Genomic DNA, 18,986 nt, shown 5'->3' with positions numbered 1-18,986 from the left:
CTGCAGAAGTCTGAGGACTGAAGCACCACGTGCTGCTGACTCTCATCAGCATAATGATCGCCTTAGCCAGAGAGTCCTGTATATATAAACCACAAAAACCTAATCATTAGAAATCCCAGCCTCCAAAAACCACATTCAGGACAAAAAAACTGTGGCGTGGGTTTGTTATTTTTTTTCCGGCTCCTTCATCTTCCCCGACCTCAACTTCTTGGGACCCAAAAGAAGTTTGTAACTTTTGGTTGCTTTTTTTCATAATTATTATTTTTAACCCGATTTTCCAGAAAGAAAAATAACTCAAACAAAGCGACATTTTAATGATTTTTTTTTGCTGCTGTTGTTCATCAAGGGCGGAAAAAAAAAGCAAGATTTTTCTTCGCCTATTCAACTCAACGGACTTGGATCCAGCAGCGACTTCATGTGAAGGACCGGGCTGCACCAAGGCTGCCTTTTCCTAGAATTTGCTTGGTCATATTTTAAAAATCAGCCTAAGGAGGGGTTTTATTGTTGTGTTGATTGTTTTTTTTCTCAATTATGATTTTTTTTTTCCCTGGGAATCCGAAAGTTCAACTTTTCTTAAGCCCTGATCCTCCGAAAGGAACTAGCTAAAAAGTCTCTTAATTATCAGCCCTGTGACTTTCCTCTTCACCCCAACAACCCCAGTAACTTTGTTTCCGCGCTGAAATCGCTTCGGGAGCGCCTTTTTTTTGGAGGGGGGGAGCCACTCTTCCCAAGCCCCTTCCCGAGTTCCCGCTTCCTGAAGCCAAAGGCAATAAGCGGGGGAACCCAGCGGCTCCTCGCCTCTGTCCCAGCGAAGCTTTTTGTTTGCTCCTTTTTTTTTTCTTTTTTTTTTTTTTTTTTTTTTTTTTCTTTCTGTGTGTGTGTCCGGAGGAGGAAGATTTCTTCGGAGGAAACCGGGACGTTCCCCTGAACCCCCCCGCTCCTCTCCGGGGCTGAGTTACGCTACAATTCTGGCGGCCACCAGCAGCAGCAGCCCAGGAAGCTGAACCAGCAGCGAGTTCTACTTCTCCCAAGACAATCTTCGGAAAATCCGAAAAGGAAAAGAAGACGGGGAGGGAGGGAAAGAAAAAAGGAAAGAAACTTGAGCACTTGAGGGAAGAAGCGGTGGCTAGAAGGAGGGAAAAGAGCAGAGACTGTGCGAGAAGGAAGGAAGGAAGGAGGAGGAGAAGCAGCAGCGCTTTGCAGCTGGGCAGAAGCCGGGACCATGCAGTTTCCAGCCGGGCTGTGCTGAGAGGGGCAGCCCCGGACCCACCGCCAGCCTCTGCCTCCTCGCTGCTCCAGGCTGCAGGCGCCCCCAGACCGGCATCACCCCTCGCCCCGTCCATCTTTCTTTAAAAAAAACAAAACAAAACAAAACAAAAACAGACTGAGATATTTTTTTTTCTCGTGCGTTTAATCCGCTCCTCTTGTTTTTTCTATTTTTTGTCTGATTTGCTTTTTTGCCCCTTATCCTCACCCCTCCACTTTTCATTCACCCCTTTTTTTGCTAGATTTTTTTTTTACAACCCCCACCCCCCCACTACACGCCTCCTCTACCAGCGATCCCCCTACCGCTCCCCCCCCGCCCCCCAATTCGCTAACTTGTGGCTGTTGTGATGCGTATTCCCGTAGATCCCAGCACCAGCCGGAGGTTCAGCCCCCCCTCCAGCAGCCTGCAGCCCGGCAAGATGAGCGAGGTCAGCCCGGTGGTGGTAGCCCAGCAGCAGCAGCAGCAGCAGCAGCAACAGGACGCGGCGGCCGCCGTGCCCCGGCTGCGCCCCCCACGATAACCGCACCATGGTGGAGATCATTCGCTGACCACCCTGCCGAGCTGGTCCGCACCGACAGCCCCAACTTCCTCTGCTCCGTCCTGCCCTCGCACTGGCGCTGCAACAAGACCCTCCCGGTGGCGTTCAAGGTGAGACACCCCCCTCCCGCAGCCCGCCCCGGCCCGGGATGCTCCCCCCGCGCCCCCTGCGCTTCTTCCCGCAGGGGCTTCTGTGCCTCCCCCCGGCCCACAGTGTCTCCGGTGTTCCCCGTCATGCAGGAGCTTCTTCCCCGGCCCGGAGGGATTTCTCAGTGTGTGTCCCGCAGTTCCACCCCCCCCAGTCCCGTCCTTCAGTGCCTTCTGTGCCCCCCGGCCCGCAGGGAGTTTTGTGTCCTCCCCCGGGCCGTAGGGATTTCTGTGCCCTCCCGCCTGCCCTCCTGCAGCATCTCAGTGCCCCACCGGCCCGCAGGGGCTTCTGTGTCCCCCCGGCCTCCTTCCCCCGCGGCAAATGTCTCCGATGGTCCCCGGGCTGCAGTGTCTCCTCACCCCCCTCACGCCGCCAGCCCTGCAATGCCTCCCCGTGCACCCTCATCCTGCAACGCCTCCTGTGCCCCCGCGGCCCGGGGGGCTTCTCTGACCCCCCCCAGTCCTGCAATGACTCCTGTATTCCCTCCCCCCCCCAAGCGTTCAAGTTTTGCAGTGGCTTCTGTATCCTGTCACTGCCCTGCTGTGCCTCCGGTGCCCCCCATCCCGCGATGTCTCGGGGTGCAGCCCCCGCCGTGCCTCTCACCCCCCGCTCCCGGTCCTGCAGTGGTTCCCGTGCCCCCCGTCCTGCTGCGCTTCCTGTGCCCGCCGTACGCCAGCTCTGCCCCGCTTACCCTTGCTGGGCCCCCGGTGCCCCCCCATGCTCTGCCCGCCCCCCTGCACGGCCCGCACCCCCGGAGCCATCCCGTTATCTCCATCTCCGGCGGGGCACTGGCCGGCGTGTTCCCCTCGCAGCCCAGGGGCACCCTGTGCCCCCCTCAGCATCCCCCTGGGAGACACCCCCTACTTCCCACAGCCCTTCTCCCTGTGTTTTTTGGTGGTTTTTTTTTTAATCTGCTTTCCCTCCCTGAGGAAGGAGGGATTCAGCCCTGGGCCGTAGTTCAGTGTGGCACCCCCCCACCTCGAGAAACCAGTCCCTGACCGACGGGGATGCCCCTTCCTCCCACTGCCGGTAGTGGGACTGGGGGATTTGAGGTGGCTCTGAAGAGTGCGGGGGGCGGCTGGAGCCCGAGGGTCAGGCTGAGTGGCAGAGTGGGATCAGGGCTTTGGCCTCCAACCGCCCGGACAGAGATGGGGCTGGGAAGGGGGACACAGAGCACTTGGAGGGGGGGACACGGGGCCCCTTCACTTCTCCTGGTGGACAACCGAGGAAGTTGCTGCCCAGAGACGCTCTCCTTGGCAGGGTCGCACATTTCCATAATAAATCCCACCCCGCTCTGCACCGGGGATGCTGCTTTTAATTTTCTGTCTCCATCCCCACGGCGCGCTAATGAGAGGAAACGATTTTAGAAAAAATCTGTAATAACAACAACAATAATTGCATGCTTTAAAGCAAGGCCTTTTCCTCCCCTAGCTATATTTCCAAGTATTCCCCCTGGAGTTTCCCCTCCCGTGGCCTTTGATAGGGAGGGGGCAATGGCTGGGGTGTTCCTAAGTGCCTTCCCGAGCAGGGCACGGGTCAGAGTTAGGTGGGGTGGCCCTGCGAGGATCTCAACATACCCACATTTTCCTGTGAAAAATAACACACCTGGAAATCCCTGAAAAGACAGGAAAGTTTGGAAGCAGTCTCATCCAGTGCGTTCCAGAACATCGCCTTGTTCTGGTGTTTCCCGACTGCCAGCCATGTTATCATGGCCGTTTGTCCGGGAAGAAATAGTAAAAGTGGTTAAATGAGCTCCTGGTAAAGTGAGGGTGATAAAGATGGAGCTTTGCTTTGAAGATGTTACGAGTGTGCAGGTGAGGCTTGGATGAAGTGCTCTTGTGTGTGGTATCAGCTTGGAGCAGCTGGAATTGCAGGAGGAGCCCTTTGCACAGGGCTTCCTTGTGCAGGACATGATGGTCGGACTGAGCAGAAATGGCAGGAAAATGGGGTGTCTTTTGACTTCGTGGCTTGGTGTGGCACTCAGAGTCTCTCTAGGTGTGGATCACAGTGGTTCTGGTTCAGAGGGGCTGCAGGGTAAAGAGGAGGAGCTTTCAGAGAATTGTGATTATAATTTAATTGAGTGCTACATTAAGTTGGTGTTGTAGTTACTCTTTAAAGCAGGGGCGTGGGAGCTGTTGCATTCTCGTGGTCACGTTGCTGTTCTCCTCTGAGGTGTCTGAGCCTTCTCCTACCTCACAGCAATTCAAAGGATGAGGTCGCAGCTCATTAGAATAAGGGAAAGATCTAAACTAAACATTAAAGTATTTAGAATATTATTATAATGAGAATGCTTACATGTGATAAAAGGGTAGACAAAGGATTTAGACTGTTTCCCACTCTTTTTGTGTTCATATATATGTATTTATATGTGCATTATATGTGGGTCCTGTGCTTGATTGCTGACAGGGCGGTGCAGATCTGACCGATTTTGGGATGCGTAAGAGGCACACGTTACCCCTTGCACCCACTACCGTGGGTGCAGCTGTGTTTTCATGTGCCACACACACTTTTTAAAATATGCCAAAATTATATATGCCCTTCTTTACCTGTAAATTAATTTGAAACTCACTTGAAATATTTTTGACCATTAAAAAAAAAATTATTTGATTTTTCAAATGCAACTTGCATGCAGCTGCCCAGTAGTTTTAGACCAAAGGAGCTGCATGTATCATACAGTGAAACATTTGACTGTGTTACAACAGAATGGGAATCAGCTCTGAAAGGGAAAAAAGAGACAGATTTGAGCTATAGAAATCTCAGCTAAACAATGACTTGAAAAAGAAATAGCTCACAGACAACACACTTTGTGAAGTTTTATTGGCAATAAATAATATGTTGATGATAATGTTTTGAGTGGTGTGTTAAGTGTGTCATAATTCTCTCGCAGCGATCTCGAGCGAAAATGTACGCTGGATATAGCACTGTTTTAATTTAAAAAAACAGATATAAATCATATGCAGGAGAGGAAGTATGTTATAAACAGTGCTGGATTTGATTATAATTTTTTGAAATAGTGTTGGCTTAGCATTAGGTTTGAATTTTAAGTATTAATATTTGCACACACTGGGAAGGGAGTCCCTGTCGTGTGCTCACTAACGAGATTGTTAATGCTGACTGGTTTTGTGGGGAAGAGTATTAGATGAGTACCTATTAATACAGCTCTAGCTATTAATATTCCAGCATAAAATAAATGGATATTGTGCACCCAGGTCAAAATCATATTCACTTCTTAATCTCAATAGCCAGCACTACTTTATTTGAGTCATGAGAATTTGGCCCCTCTGTGTGAGTTTTTACTGCAAGTCATAAAGACCCAGATTGCCACGTTAGAGGTTAGAAGTGACTTCTGTGTGATGCTAATAGCAGCAGAGTCTTAGTGGACTTAAAGGCAGGGGAATAAACGGGATGTGGAGTCTAAGACATCTCCCCAGTAGCACCACAGTAGTTCAGGGTCTGTCAGCATTTCCCTCCAAACCCCAATTTTTGGAGTTTATAACTCAGCTGTTTTAAATAGCTTCAAGCTGAAACCTGCTGTATAAATTGTCAGCCCAGATGTAGATTTTGAAACAAAAAGTAGCGCGAATCAGTTACTCTGTTTTAAGTTACAGAACACTGAAATATTTTTAATAGTATCAGATGCTCTTTTGGCAATGTCTGGAAAAAGCATTCTCAGTACAGAAGATTTTACACTCAGAGGCTGTTTGAATTCAGTGTTTCACAAGAAAGCTGTTGAAGTGGCAGATATCAATGTTTGAGAGGAACTAGTTAGCATGTACACTAGTGTTGGCCTTTTTTTTTTTTTCAGACAAGCATTTTACTCTGCAGAAAAGTCTGAGTACCTGCTGTTGTATATGAGTTTTGCTTTGTGCTTATAACTTCCGTCTTCAGGCTACATACTTTGGCCAGTTCAAATCCCACTGGACCGAAACTGGGCGAACAGGTTGCCTAACCAGAATTGTGTTATGCAAAAAACACATAGTTATTTTCAACTCGTAAGAATTGGTTTGGTTTTATTTTGGGGCTTCGTGTGCTTTTTTGAGCTCTAGTTGAAAGAAAAAAAAATAAAAGGGCAAAATCTACCTTTAATCATCAAAATGTGTAGGGAGCTTAATACGGAAAATAAAGTTTTTGAAATAGTAGAGATACTGAGTATTAAGGAGTAGGTAAGGAATGTGCACTGCTTCTACTTCTAATCTTTAATTTTTAACACAGTCCATACTCATTTCACAGTGCATTTACAATCATCTTTCTACGAATATGTAATTAATTTTGCATTGATACATGGCTTAAAATTGCCAAATCAGGGTTTATGCCAGCAGTCTTTCAGTATGTATGATTACTTTTGAAAATTCTCAAAGTGACGTGTATTTCTCCAGGTTTCAGACTTGTTTTGCGAAGCTTTTTTCTACTGAGTGCTACTATGTACCTGTGCAATAGTCTTAGGCTATTTTGTGGCAAGAAAGTATCAAATTATGAAAAGAATAAGCCTTTACTCCTATTGCGTGGCAAGGGATCTTCCCGTGTTATAGGCCTTTATTTTATGAGCCAAAGTTTTTATTTTCACCTCTGATTTCAGTTTGTCTTGTCCTTTGGTGCTCTCTGAAGGAGATGAACAGTGATGCTGCATCCAAGGCTTCTCAGTAATGATGCAGCTCTCGATCAGCTACAATCACCCGGCGATGGCAGCAGCACGTGCAGCTCTGGGCTGATGGCTAAGCTGACAAATTGAACTGACATCGAGTGGAAAGGGCAGGGAGGAAAGCTCTGAAAAGCAACAGAGGACAGAGGGGAGCCTTTTAAGGGATTTTGCTCCCTCCTGGCAAGTGTTAAAAGCTGTACCTGGGTTTGGGACTGAGATGGAGCTGTGATGGCGCTGCCTGTCCATGCTCTGTGGGTACCTGGGGAGAAAGAGGTGAGCTGAGGCTTCAGGTGCCTTGTTCCCTCTTCCCAGACCCCTGGCAGCCGTGTGCTTCCTGCTGTGCTCTCAGGTGCTTTGCATTTCTGGACTTAATGTGATTTGTTGTTGTTGTTTTGTGAGGTATAAAAAGCGTAGGGTGCAACTCCCTGGGACGCTGATGGGCACGACAAGACTGTCCAGAGATAACATGGCCTGCTGCAGACTGGGAAGGGAGTGGTTTATAAGTAGTCTCAAGCCCCATGCTTCACAGTTTAAGCCAGTGTCCATTTGTTAATGGTTAGTCAGCTCTGTAATCTGTTCACCAGATTATTATTTGTTATTTGATTATTATTTATTATTCCTTACACCTGGCTTTGAAGCTGTCAGACCTGGTTGCTGCCAGACCCAATGTAGAGAGTTATTGGGACCTCAGATCTTAGCCACAATGGTGGTTCCTCTGGTTTTGTGTTCAGGGAGTTTCATATGACTTTAAAGTAAAATCTTTCTTTGATACATGAAGACCTCACAGTAATTTGTAGCAAAACTTAGCTTTTAGTTTTGGGTGGTATTACCTGGTATTTTATGCAAAAAAAGAAAAGCAGGTAAATTCTTTTCAAACAGCTTTTAATCTTTGCTTGCTTCTTTCTCTTCAATATTTTTTTAAAATAAGCTATAGTTTTCAGTAATATGGCCTTTTTCTATATGATTTTAATTCCTTTTAATTGTTTTAGAGAAACATTGTACAGTTCACTGGACCACATAATGCTCTCCCTATGTACCCAGAACTCCTCATTCTTTCCACTGAATTAATATCACCTGCAATTATTAGTTTTATTTATGGAAAAGACATCTCAGGAAGGCCGTATGACAAAATGTAATATATATTTCAAGAGACAGAATAAATTACTCTGAATGATATAAAAACTCATATTTGACCATGTAAATTGGCTGTAACTGCAAGGGGAGAGACTTTGTATCTCAAGATATTTTTTCAAGTTCTGGCTCAGCCATGCAATATTTCTGAATCTCTTCTTGTTATAAATTTATTTTCAGCATCAGAATTAGCCAACTGGGGAAAAGGAAGTTTTTTTATTAATACTTTTGTGGACTTTTTTGCCCTGTGTGTATATTTTCTTCCTAGTAACTTAGCATTTCTGTTTAACTTTATTTTGCTTTAAAAAGCCACGGTGCACTAACACTGTAGGTATTCCTGCTGTTTTCAAATCAGCAGCTGTCTCCTCCATGACATTTATTTAATCAGATGTTGGAGTACTACACAACCACCGAAGCATAAAAGGGAGACTATCAGGTAGCTGGAACATAAGGAGAAATGAAATACTTTGATATCTTCTGTTCACCCATCCTGGAATTTGAGAGAGGTATCAGCACTAACCACATGCGACTCTTGCAAGCACTATGAAAATTTACATGCCTGCAAGGAAATATAGCTTTGTTTTATATTGCACATGAGGAGTTTGAATTCCAGCCATAAAGTGCTCCATTGCAGAGCATGTTGGGCGTAGAGCTTTGCCTGCTGATGCCCTGAGTGCCACTCCTGGGATGGGTGGATGCAGGGTTCTCTCTGGCTTGAAGTCTCAGGAGCTCAGGGGTCAGGGTGGTGGGCACGAGCAGAGCTGAACTGAATCTGGGCGATAAGGCTGCTAATACTAACTTTTCATTTTAAATGCTTTCCTGTGCATAATTTATGGATACGAGCATTGCCTTGTGTTCTCTCACTGCTCCCTGCTTGTTAAGAACAAAGTTGGCCTTTAGAAAGCATTAAAGTGTGCACTTGACATAAGGATGTTGAACATTTCTGAAGAAATGCAACAATGAAGGAGCTCTGAGAAATGGAGACAACACACGATGTTTCTGTGTTTGATGTGGCACTTTGTTCTGTGCACAGCAAGTACCAGACTCCTCACCACAGAGCTTCTTCACAAGCGTGGCAGCCGGCAGAGCTGGGAGGGAAACACACACCTCCAAAGTGTGGCTTCACTAGTCATGATTGTCTCCCCATTTTCACAGGTGGTAGCCTTAGGAGAAGTGCCCGATGGGACGGTGGTGACCGTCATGGCTGGAAACGATGAGAACTACTCTGCAGAGCTGCGAAACGCTTCTGCCGTGATGAAGAACCAGGTGGCCAGATTTAATGACTTACGATTTGTGGGCAGAAGTGGAAGAGGTAGGCCACTGCCTTTTACCTGTCCGTAATGACATGAAAAACAATGCCTAGATGTCAAACTTACTTTGAAATGAAATACTGATTAACCCATAAATCCGTTGTTCATAGAATCACAGAAAAGTTTGGTTTGTAAGGGACCTTAAAGCTCATCTCATTCCAGCCCCTTGCTCTAGGCAGGAACACCTTCCACTAGGCCAGGCTGTTCAGGTTGTCAGCTTTTGTTTTGGAGTGATGTACACATATTTTATTGTCAAACTTCAGCACAAATCAAGTTAGGATTCTCTGTAGTTTTTTATCAGACAGAGGTTTTGAAAAATGATTCACGGAGTACCTGCTTCCCTTTTTGAATGACACAGGAAGGGTGGAAGGAAAAGGGAATATCTGTGATCCAGGTTATTCAGAGTCGGGGGAGTGTGTTTCGGGCCATGGCAGTGAGAGGTGGAGAATTCCCTTTAGCAGTAGACTGCTTCTGAAGTTGCTGTAGAAGACCTGTAATTAGGGGGATTTTGCATATCACATGTTCTATAGGTTGTATTCTTTAGGGACTTAAATCTTTCAAGGCTTAACAGCTGTTGGTGGAAAGCTTGCTAGTGGCTTCTCCGCCCTTTAAATCAAACTGTTGATAATCTGTGAAAATCACCCCCACTTTTCTTTTTAGTAAGCTGGTTGACTTTTTATGAATTACTGGTAAGCTTGGGCTTGAACTAAATTTAACCTTTACTTTAAATGACAGGGTAACTTTCAAATTTTTTTTTTTAATTTTTTTTTTAAGTTGTAGAGTGCTGTCATTGTCTTCCAGCTCTTTAGGAGCTTCCTATAATCTGAAAACTGCACTGCACTTATAGAAATCTTTTGTAATCATTACAAATTTGCAAGAATTCCTCTTTAAGGGTCTCACAGCAGCTTTCAAACTTCAGGTAATGATTGAAAGGATAACTCGAAGGAAGCTGGCCCTGCAGTTTTTGTTGCAGGAGTCTTCAGAGTGGTGTTGTATCAGTCATTGATTCAACCTACATATTTTTTTCGTTTATGTATTAGAAGTAATTATTAATTTTTTTATAAATTAGCCCTGCATGGGACAAACCAAAGCAAAAGAAGCAGAATATTTGTGCTGGGAAATTAGCAATAAAGCAAATACAGTAATATTCTTTAGAAAGCAGTTGCAGTTCATCTTAAGGAAGGAGTTTTTGTCCCAAAAAGATTAAACATATGACAGAGGCCCAGATAATCTAAATCAGTCAGCACATTTTTACAAGTACTTTGTGAAAGTGAGTCCATAAGTATGACTTACAGTGACTATTCTTTATTTTAATGACCTAGCCAAAAATTCTCTTTATCATTTTAGAATTTAAAAAGTATTGATAATAGAGAATAACTTGAGAGACAGAATAACTTTACCAACAGTAATACAATATAAATATGGAGCTTATTCCTCTTGTGAGTAAGGAGTTACCTATCTCTTCCATTTGTCTTCTTTTCTTTAAAAAGTCAGTTTGCTTTGTTATTCTGCTGATGGATTAGATTTGAAAGTTCTCTGTCTCTGTCACTGCTGCTGACTTACCGTAAAAGTTCAGTAGTGTATCAGCCTTTCAGAAATGGTGGAAAAGGACTGAAATGTGCACTACCTCTGATCTGTGAATTTAATTTCAAACCTGTGATATGTACTCTTTATTAAAGCATAGGAAATTAAATAGACAGCCTAAAGCCTCAGTAGATACAGATACAGACACAAACACAAAGCTCCTAAAATTTGGTTCCAGTAGTTTAGTTTATATTTTTATGTAGCAGACTTGGAATAGACTTTTTCTCTGATCAATCTGGGTAGAATCTATGGAAAAGTGATAGTATACTTTTCAAACCCTCAACATATTTATTTAAGAGACTTCAAAGAAAAACAAAGGGTGTGCACTGTTTTACTATATTGGCTTTCTGAGTTTTGGCTAGTTTCCCAAATAGCAATTTTTATATTTAAAAAAAAAAAAAGGAGAAAAAAAAAAAAGGGAAGAAAAAAGACAGACTTAACTGCTTGCAGACTTTTCACGCATGGAAGATGAAGAAAGCTTCTTTTGATGAAGTGTAATTATGTCCAAACAGAGCTGACCCCCTCCCCCTATATTTCTTATGATCTTAACGGAAGAAAGTAGGGCTTTTCCTTTGAAGCAGCCGGGACTCGGTGGAGGATCTGAAATGCTGCATTCTCCTGCCAGAGGCAGGATGGAGAAATTGGTCCAGACTTGTCTTCCAGACTTAGAACAGAGAGGGAGAGAGAGAGAGAGAAGGAGAGAAGGAGAAGGAGTTATCATTAATGATAGATTTTTAGAACTCTGCTTAAAATAGCAGGAAAAGAAATCAGTAGTTGCAAACAGAAGTGAGAAAGCTCCTTACATAGACAAATATCGGTAAATACAAGTCCTGAAGTAGAACAGGAAAAAATAAAGTAATAAAGAAATCATTTTTCGGTGGCAAGAAACTAATCCACACCTGTTCCTAACTTGAGATTTACATCTTTCTAAGCAGCTTGTGCTTTGATCTCTGTATCTCAAAATTTGATTGTGAAGTCTGAATCATCAACTTACCACTTCACCTCCTCTCCCACGTTTTTACTTGCTTCCCATGGCTCAATGGAGAAACTTGATTTTCATACATATTCATTTTGTTTGCCTGACAGAAGCTTCACGTTTCTGTTTGCATAATTTCTCTTAAACACCTTTTTTGGATTCATAAGAATAAGTAACCGGAGTGCTTGATGCGAATGCAGCAGTTGTTTGTATGTGGTTTTCAGGCAGTAGCTCACTTTTACAAGCCTGATCCACAGCGCAGAGAAGAAAGAATTCCTGTCTTCAATAAGCACAGGATCATAACCTTAATTTTGTTGTGTCCTGATACTTTAATCACATTAGCATCTAACTGAAAAAATATGCAACACACACACACAAGCTGCCGAGTCTCCTTTCAAGCTCATTTCTGGGGTTTGCCTTGTGCTTCAGCATATGTCCATCTCGTCCTCCTCTGTGTCAGCTCAGCTCACATGTGTGAATAACAAAGAATGCACAGTTTAGACACACTGAAGCAATAGTGCCAGATGACTGCTTGGCTGGGGAATTTAATAAAAGAGAGCTACAATTAGTCTGTAGCCTCTGAAAGTGGATAGTTGAAATGACTAAAGGCAATAAAGAAAGGTGATAAAAAGTGCATTAAAGGATTTTTGTAGCTGAGGAGGGATATCTGTGAAATAGCTGTGGAAGGTCTCAGCATCACTGGAACTGGGGACCTTAAAAATTTATTTCATTCTTAATCCAGTAATATGTAAATCATCTCTTGAAAGCTCTGGAGTGCCCTGGCAGGGCCGTGCAGCTCCCCACAATGAAAGGCTCTGTGGTTTATGGAGTGTGAGGGGGCTTCGTCGGTGTTACTTTATCCACACTTCAGTTTGTAAAATACCAGTTAGGGAACAAAACCAGTTTTCCTCTCAAATTAGCTGCTTACCTCTTCAGCTCAGGCTGGTTGAGAGGTGACAGTTCAGAAATTCTCACTGGTGAGGTCCAAATGTAGCTCTTTTTATTAAGGAATGCATTTTTTTTTCTGGCCACTGTATCCTGTTGAGATATATTTAGTGTAAGAAATCTTGCAGTGCTTTTGTACAGAATGATTTTAGAGCATCTTACAGATAGTATATGAGTTGGGGTTTTTTTGCCATAATAGACTTTCATAGGGATTTGGTGTATAAAGAGTACAATAGCATGGAAGGCCAAATGCTTCATTCAAAAGTGTATGGAAAAGCCCCTTTAGTACCTTTGTTACCAGTAATATTCTACTGATCTTCTATGCATTACTGTGATATGAACATCAACAGCATACAATTTAAGAATCAGAACTTTTTGACATGGTAAGCTGGTGCCAAAGGAAGCCTTAAACCTGAGTCTGGAGAACTATATTCGTGCAGTGGCTGAATTCCTCTTTGGAGAGGGGTAAAAGGCACAGACACTTCTCAGCCCTAAACAAGCAGTGTGGAAGCACTGTAGAGCTGCTGCTGTGTGTGTGAAGGCTGCCCATGCCCTGTGCTGGCAGGACACACAGTTCACCTCTGGGACAGCAGGTGGGCAGAACTGGACAAAGACTGGATGTCCTAAATGCACCTAACTCTGCTCCTGTGATGATTTAAGAAATAATCCATTTCCCAGTGAAAATGGGAAAAGCCACCTTCAGCCTTGCCACTGTGACAGAATTCAGCCTCTTGAGATTTTGCATGCTTAAACTGACAGAGGGCAGGTTTAGATGGGATATTATGAAGAAATTCTTCCCTATGTGGGTGGTGAATCACTGACATGGGTTGCCCAGAGGAGCTGTGGGTGCTCCATCCCTGGAAGTGTCCAAGGCCAGGTTAGACGGGGCTTGGAGCAACCTGGGATAGTGGAAGGTGTCTTCTCATGGCAGGGGGGTGGAACATGATGATTTTTAAGGTCCCTTCCAACCCAAACCATTCTATAATTCTATTTGCCAGGGTCCTGACCTTCCCTCTAACCTACCTCTCCCAGAGAGCTGGGCACAGCTGGAGCACAGCTTCACCTGGAAAATCATTTCACTCTAAATGACAGTTATATTTCCTAAAAAAAAACTCCATGTCACATTCTAGTTCATGAAAATTATAGCCAAGACAGTTTGAAGTTGCACTCTTGATAATAAATGATGCATGTCTCAGGCAGGTTTGGGGGATATACGACTTGGACCAGAAAGAAAGACCAATTACTGTATTTGACAGCCAAAGCTCTGTTCTGTATTAGGCCTTATATATAAGCTGTTCTTTATTAGGCCCGAAAAAACTGCCTTAAGTTTGTGCTGTTACATATCGTTTAAGATTTGTGCCTTGATTGAATGCCTTCAGAGTTCAGCAAGAGGAAAAGCCCTAGCAGCAAAAATGCACAAATACACCCAAGGAGGAGGGGGGGTGAAAAAAGGAGCTTTAAGTGTCTGGTAAAGTAGTAGCTTAAATGAGCATGAAGGCCAAAGATTGCTGACTGTTTTATTGAGTCACTGTTGTACGCCCACCTTTTCCTGTCTTGAAACAGTTTTCAGTTTTGACTATCTGACATGAGTAACCGTTGCATATCTAACAGATTACAACTGTCAGTGAGTCTCCCAAACGGGGGCCAGCGCCTGTGAGAATGTGTGCTCAGATGCAGGCAGCTCCCTTTATTTATTTCTTTTTAACGTTTTCATTCAGCTGAAGGCTGTGGATGATCTTGTGCAATCTCTGCCTGAATTCAAGCTTTGAAAAGTAAAAAAAAAAACAACAAAAAAAAACCAACAATGCGGACTGACAATAGCAACATACATGCACAGACATTTCTCACCCTCACAGGAAAGTTGGGGGCTTTCTTGGTATTTCATAGATGGAATATGTGTAGGGGAAAAAAGGCGTGTTCCATAATAATGATATCATCATATTAGCCCTGGCATATGCAGGACAGAGACACTGACTCCCTGTTAAACCATCTCCCAGGAGGAAAATATATTCTCCCCTCATTTTATTGTAGTCGAGTCAAACAAATGAAATGATAAAACTGTGTGAAGTAAATAACATGTGGTCACATTCTGCTCTGTCACACAGCTGCGAAACTGGAGTAAATTTTTAAATTATCTGACTTGCTTTGGATTTACACCACTTTCAATGCAGCAAAGAATTTGGCTTGTCCTCAGCAGTGAATCACTTTTGTTCTGTCATTGTATGATGACCCATTATTAAATAAGAAACATTTAGATTGTCAACACATGGACGTATTCCTCACATAGAGTAAAACTGAAGGGGAGGAAAACTCCTATGGTCAGTTATGTTTTTAATTTTCACGATTGTGGTAACGACAGGGAATAATTTTAAACTGATTCTTTACTGAACATGCATGTCACTGTTTTCATGTTGTAATCACTCATTCCTTGTTGTTTTTTCCCTTGGTAGGGAAGAGCTTTACCCTGACAATAACTGTCCTGACAAATCCCCCCCAAGTCGCTACATACCACAGAGCAATAAAGGTTACAGTGGATGGGCCAAGAGAGCCAAGAAGTGAGTATTATATTCTTCTCTCTGCTCTTATTCCTGCCTAATTTTATTTAACAGAGACCTGTAAATGAAATATGTATATCTTTGTCAAACACTGGGTTTTGCTCAGTAAAATATGTGAGCGCATGCTTAATTTGGAGTCTATTGGACCACACACGTACTTGCATTAAAAACTCACTTAAGTGCTTGGCTGAATTTGGGCAATCCCAAACCGGATTCTCATTCACATCAAGTTTTTGATACATTATCTGCCAGAGCAAATGAGAACTAAATTCTCTGTATTTTTATATAATCTGATTTAGACATAGTAGATACAATCCTGCAATGTGCTGCATTCTCTGAACTCCTGTAAGCTTCCAACTGAAGACATTTAGAGCAAAACAGGATCCTGATCTTTCAGGATCAGTTCTAGCATAGAGAGAAAATATATAATATAGTGCCTTTTTGTTTGCCCTTAAATTCTTTTGCCATCAGATAATTAATGCACCTGGTTAATCTCATCATACCTGAAGTTGGTTTTCAGCTATGGACTCATCGTAGACCCCCAGGGGCCAGAGAAAGATAAAAAAAGCAGTATATCAACAGCATGGTCTTTGTTTCTTATTTGTGCACAGAAAATACATATTTTTTAAACATAGTCCAGCAGATTTTAACTCAGCACATTTATCTCTTAGCCATGCAAGCTCCCTAAGAATCTATTTGCCGTGATTTATGTATTTTGCAATGGCTATACTTTTATGACAATTGTGTTTTGTCATGTTCTAGCAGTTTTATGGGTAGCACTTATTTTTAGATACAGCCAAGTGTTGTTAATCCATCAGGATTTATCTGGCTGTCTCTCTGTCTAGCACATTTAGCTGGTAACCAGTCTCACATCATATGGGTATCACTGATGAGCCAGTTCTGGAGATTTTTCTTAATCTAACTAGAAATTACTCTTTCTAAATTGATTGGATTAGCCAGGTATAGCGTTATTTAAATTACACTTAGAGATTAAGAATTATTTTATGAATAACCACATTAAAAGAATCCCTATAATGGTAGCATCTCAAATAATTATTTTGTCTTTGATCTGCACATACAAATGAGACCTTCAAGGAGCTTTCATGGTGTTTTGTTTAAAATACCACAAAGAGAGAAGTAGAAAGATGTAGACAGAATTCACGCAGTTAAGTGTTTCTCGTGCCAATATACACTGCAGAGTCACCTCCTCTTACACCGAGGTGGGAACTGAAATGCTCCCTGTAAGAACTGTCTGGGCTGTAGAGTTTCACCTTGAAGAACAGCTAAGAAAAAGCAAAACAGCTCTGGATACATTTCATTAGGTACATACTTGTGGTGCTACCTTCTCACAGCTGAGGTGTCCTGATATCACAGCAGGGGCATTTTTGTTCTGTCTTCTCTCTGTGAATTAGTTCCCATTTTTAATTTTCACTTGCAGCTGGTGCTCCATGTAACTTACTTGGAAGACACTGGGGAAGCTGCATTCATGGAGTAAAAATCAGGGAATAAGTTATATATCATTTAGCCATTCCCATCTGGACGCTGCTTCCATGTATTGAGGCATTTGCAAAAGAGGAAATCTCCCAGCAGAGGACACAACCGTGGTGAAAGAGCAGAGAGGTTTGAAAGTGATGTGTGCGGAGTAGTGTGGATTACCCTGTGCAGCACAGAGAGGGACCCTGCTGGCATGGGGATCTTTTGGTGATCGGTGTATTTAAAGTGAGTCTGTGTTCACAGAATTTAACAAGATCTCCAAGTTCTGCTAGAATTTTTTACTTTAGACCTGAAAGGCCTCTGTATGTGATACCTGTCTGCTGGTCTCTTTGAATAGCTGAGTCTAGGAATGCTCAGTGCCGGAGTTCTTATAGCCTACTGGAGTTATTGTGTCCTTCTTCATCTTTTCTTTCACTTTTTTTTTCTAGTTTGTTTTTTTTTTTTTAGGAAAGTAAAATTTCAGCTTGAATGTCCATTTGTATTTTAATGTTTTGGTGTAAAACTGCAGTCTGGTACTTTCAAGTCATTCTGATACATCTCTGGAATGACTCATTATTAAACTTGAATTTGTAGGGAACGAGTAGCTCCAGTGAGTTCTGGGAGTTTCAATGAAGTTTTGTTTCCTTCTTAGAGTCCCTGCACTTGTGCAGATTCCTTAGTTTGGTAATAATCATTCAATGAATGTATCTGGCATTTATGTTGCATAAGGAAAATTAGGTGATTAGGGGCAATAAGGAATTCAAGGAGCAGCTCTGATAGCAAATGTGTTTGTCTTAAAAAATTATGTATCGGCAAATAGTGCCCCTCTCTGCCAGGAGCTGTATTTCACTTCAACATTTCAAGCATGTTATCCTAGTTTTCCTCTCTCTGGCAGCTCAACCAGAGCTGTCACATCACAAACAACTTTTTTCTTAATATACACATCTGGCGTTGGCAGTTGGAGCAACTTCATAAGAGCACATGATCATCATTCATTACAAGATTAAAAAGTACCCCATGGCATCATTGATGTTTTCTAACTTTGATCTTTTGCAGTTGTGATTCATCTCAGTTATAAAACTTCCCTTTAAAGGAACACAACCGATGACTTATTAGAACCTTCATTCTAAGGAGTGTAAACATAAAATTATGCACATCTTTACAAAATGTCATTTACTTTGTTGCCAGCTTATCATTTTAAGACATGACATCATGCTTTAGATCGTGAATTTGTAAGGCTTGTTTATAGGCAAGGCACTCTGACCTTCTGTTGGCAAGTTGACTTGAGCAAACGAAAGCTGTGAGGTTCCCAGCAGCAGCAGGAGCAGCAGCAAAGCCATGACAGACATTACAGTCATTTAGAGCCTGACTTCAGGAGTGCTGAACAGTCGTGGCATGCAGGGACTCCAGTTGGTGTTTTGGATGCTCAGCACTTCAGAAAGTCGGGTTCTTAAATGTAAGTGCCATTTAGTCGTATTAAACATCTGCTTGTAGAAGCTTGCTGCCTTGCCTGTCTGTTATTATTTGAAAATATTTTAATAGAGACAGTGATGTCAGGTTGCTCTGTTAGGAAAACTTGCCCGTTTCTATATGAGAAAAGGTCTTCTGATGATTTTTTTCTCAGAAAAGACTTATTTAATTTTACCTAATCTCTTCCAGTCTATCTAGATTACTGTCCAGGGACATCTACTGTGTCACACAGTTTCTGAGCTGGGTTGAGACAGTGCTTTGCACTCTGAGTGATGCAGTCTAGAGATGGGGTTGTATAAGATCTTTGGGAATGATTAGGAAATCCTGCAGATATTTTTCTCTCCTCATATGCAGTACAAAACCTCTGCCATACGCACATCTTAGCCAGCAGAGCTGCCTTCCAGCTGGGAGGGCGGACAGAAGTTTTCCGGAGAAGTTGTCATGAGGTCATAACTGACCGACAGATAGCCAGAGATTACTGTAAAGGAAGTCGAAGGAGAAAAAAGCAGAGCAAAGAAACCACCCAAATCTTTACCTAAGCCCCCCTTTTATGCCTTTGCCTTTCCTCATTGCAGCTACAGAAATAATGATTTGCCCTTCCATAGTGGTACCTTTAGAATAGGAGGCACATACATCCTCCTTTCTGGCTGCTTTTGGGACAAACCCAGTCATGGGGGAAATCATGAGGAAGGAGGGAGGAGAAGTCTATATATTTTTATATTTTTCCTGACTTCCAAAAACTTTAGTTTGTCTCTAGTCAAAGGCAGGCTCCAAAGTCAACGACCCCAACTTTCTTTATTAGTGTGAATGGAAAAGCAGCTCTGAGCTTTGAGCTGAAGCTTTTCAGGGGGAGAAAACTGCTCTGTCTCATTCAGCTCCCGAGCGTTTCTCTGCTGCCACAGCTTGCAAGGTGCACACGTGATGAAAGGTATGAGCAAACATCACATCGCC

At 43.0% G+C, this 18,986-nt stretch overlaps 1 protein-coding gene across 1 annotated transcript in view; it reads left to right on the top strand.

Moving 5' to 3' along the window:
* The window catches only part of RUNX2 (RUNX family transcription factor 2), a 148,604-nt gene that overhangs the window by 57,466 nt on the left and 72,152 nt on the right, over nucleotides 1–18,986 (top strand). Inside the window, 5 exon segments of the mRNA XM_039568414.1 lie at nucleotides 1,630–1,774; nucleotides 1,776–1,809; nucleotides 1,811–1,915; nucleotides 8,878–9,034; nucleotides 14,988–15,092. Coding sequence (XP_039424348.1) covers nucleotides 1,630–1,774; nucleotides 1,776–1,809; nucleotides 1,811–1,915; nucleotides 8,878–9,034; nucleotides 14,988–15,092 — 546 coding nt within the window.

This window comes from Corvus cornix, chromosome 3 (genome assembly GCF_000738735.6).
Source record: "Corvus cornix cornix isolate S_Up_H32 chromosome 3, ASM73873v5, whole genome shotgun sequence".
Taxonomy (NCBI): Eukaryota; Metazoa; Chordata; class Aves; order Passeriformes; family Corvidae; genus Corvus; species Corvus cornix.
The sequence above is the reverse complement of the archived record's forward strand: the minus strand, read 5'-3'. Positions and strand labels throughout refer to the sequence as shown.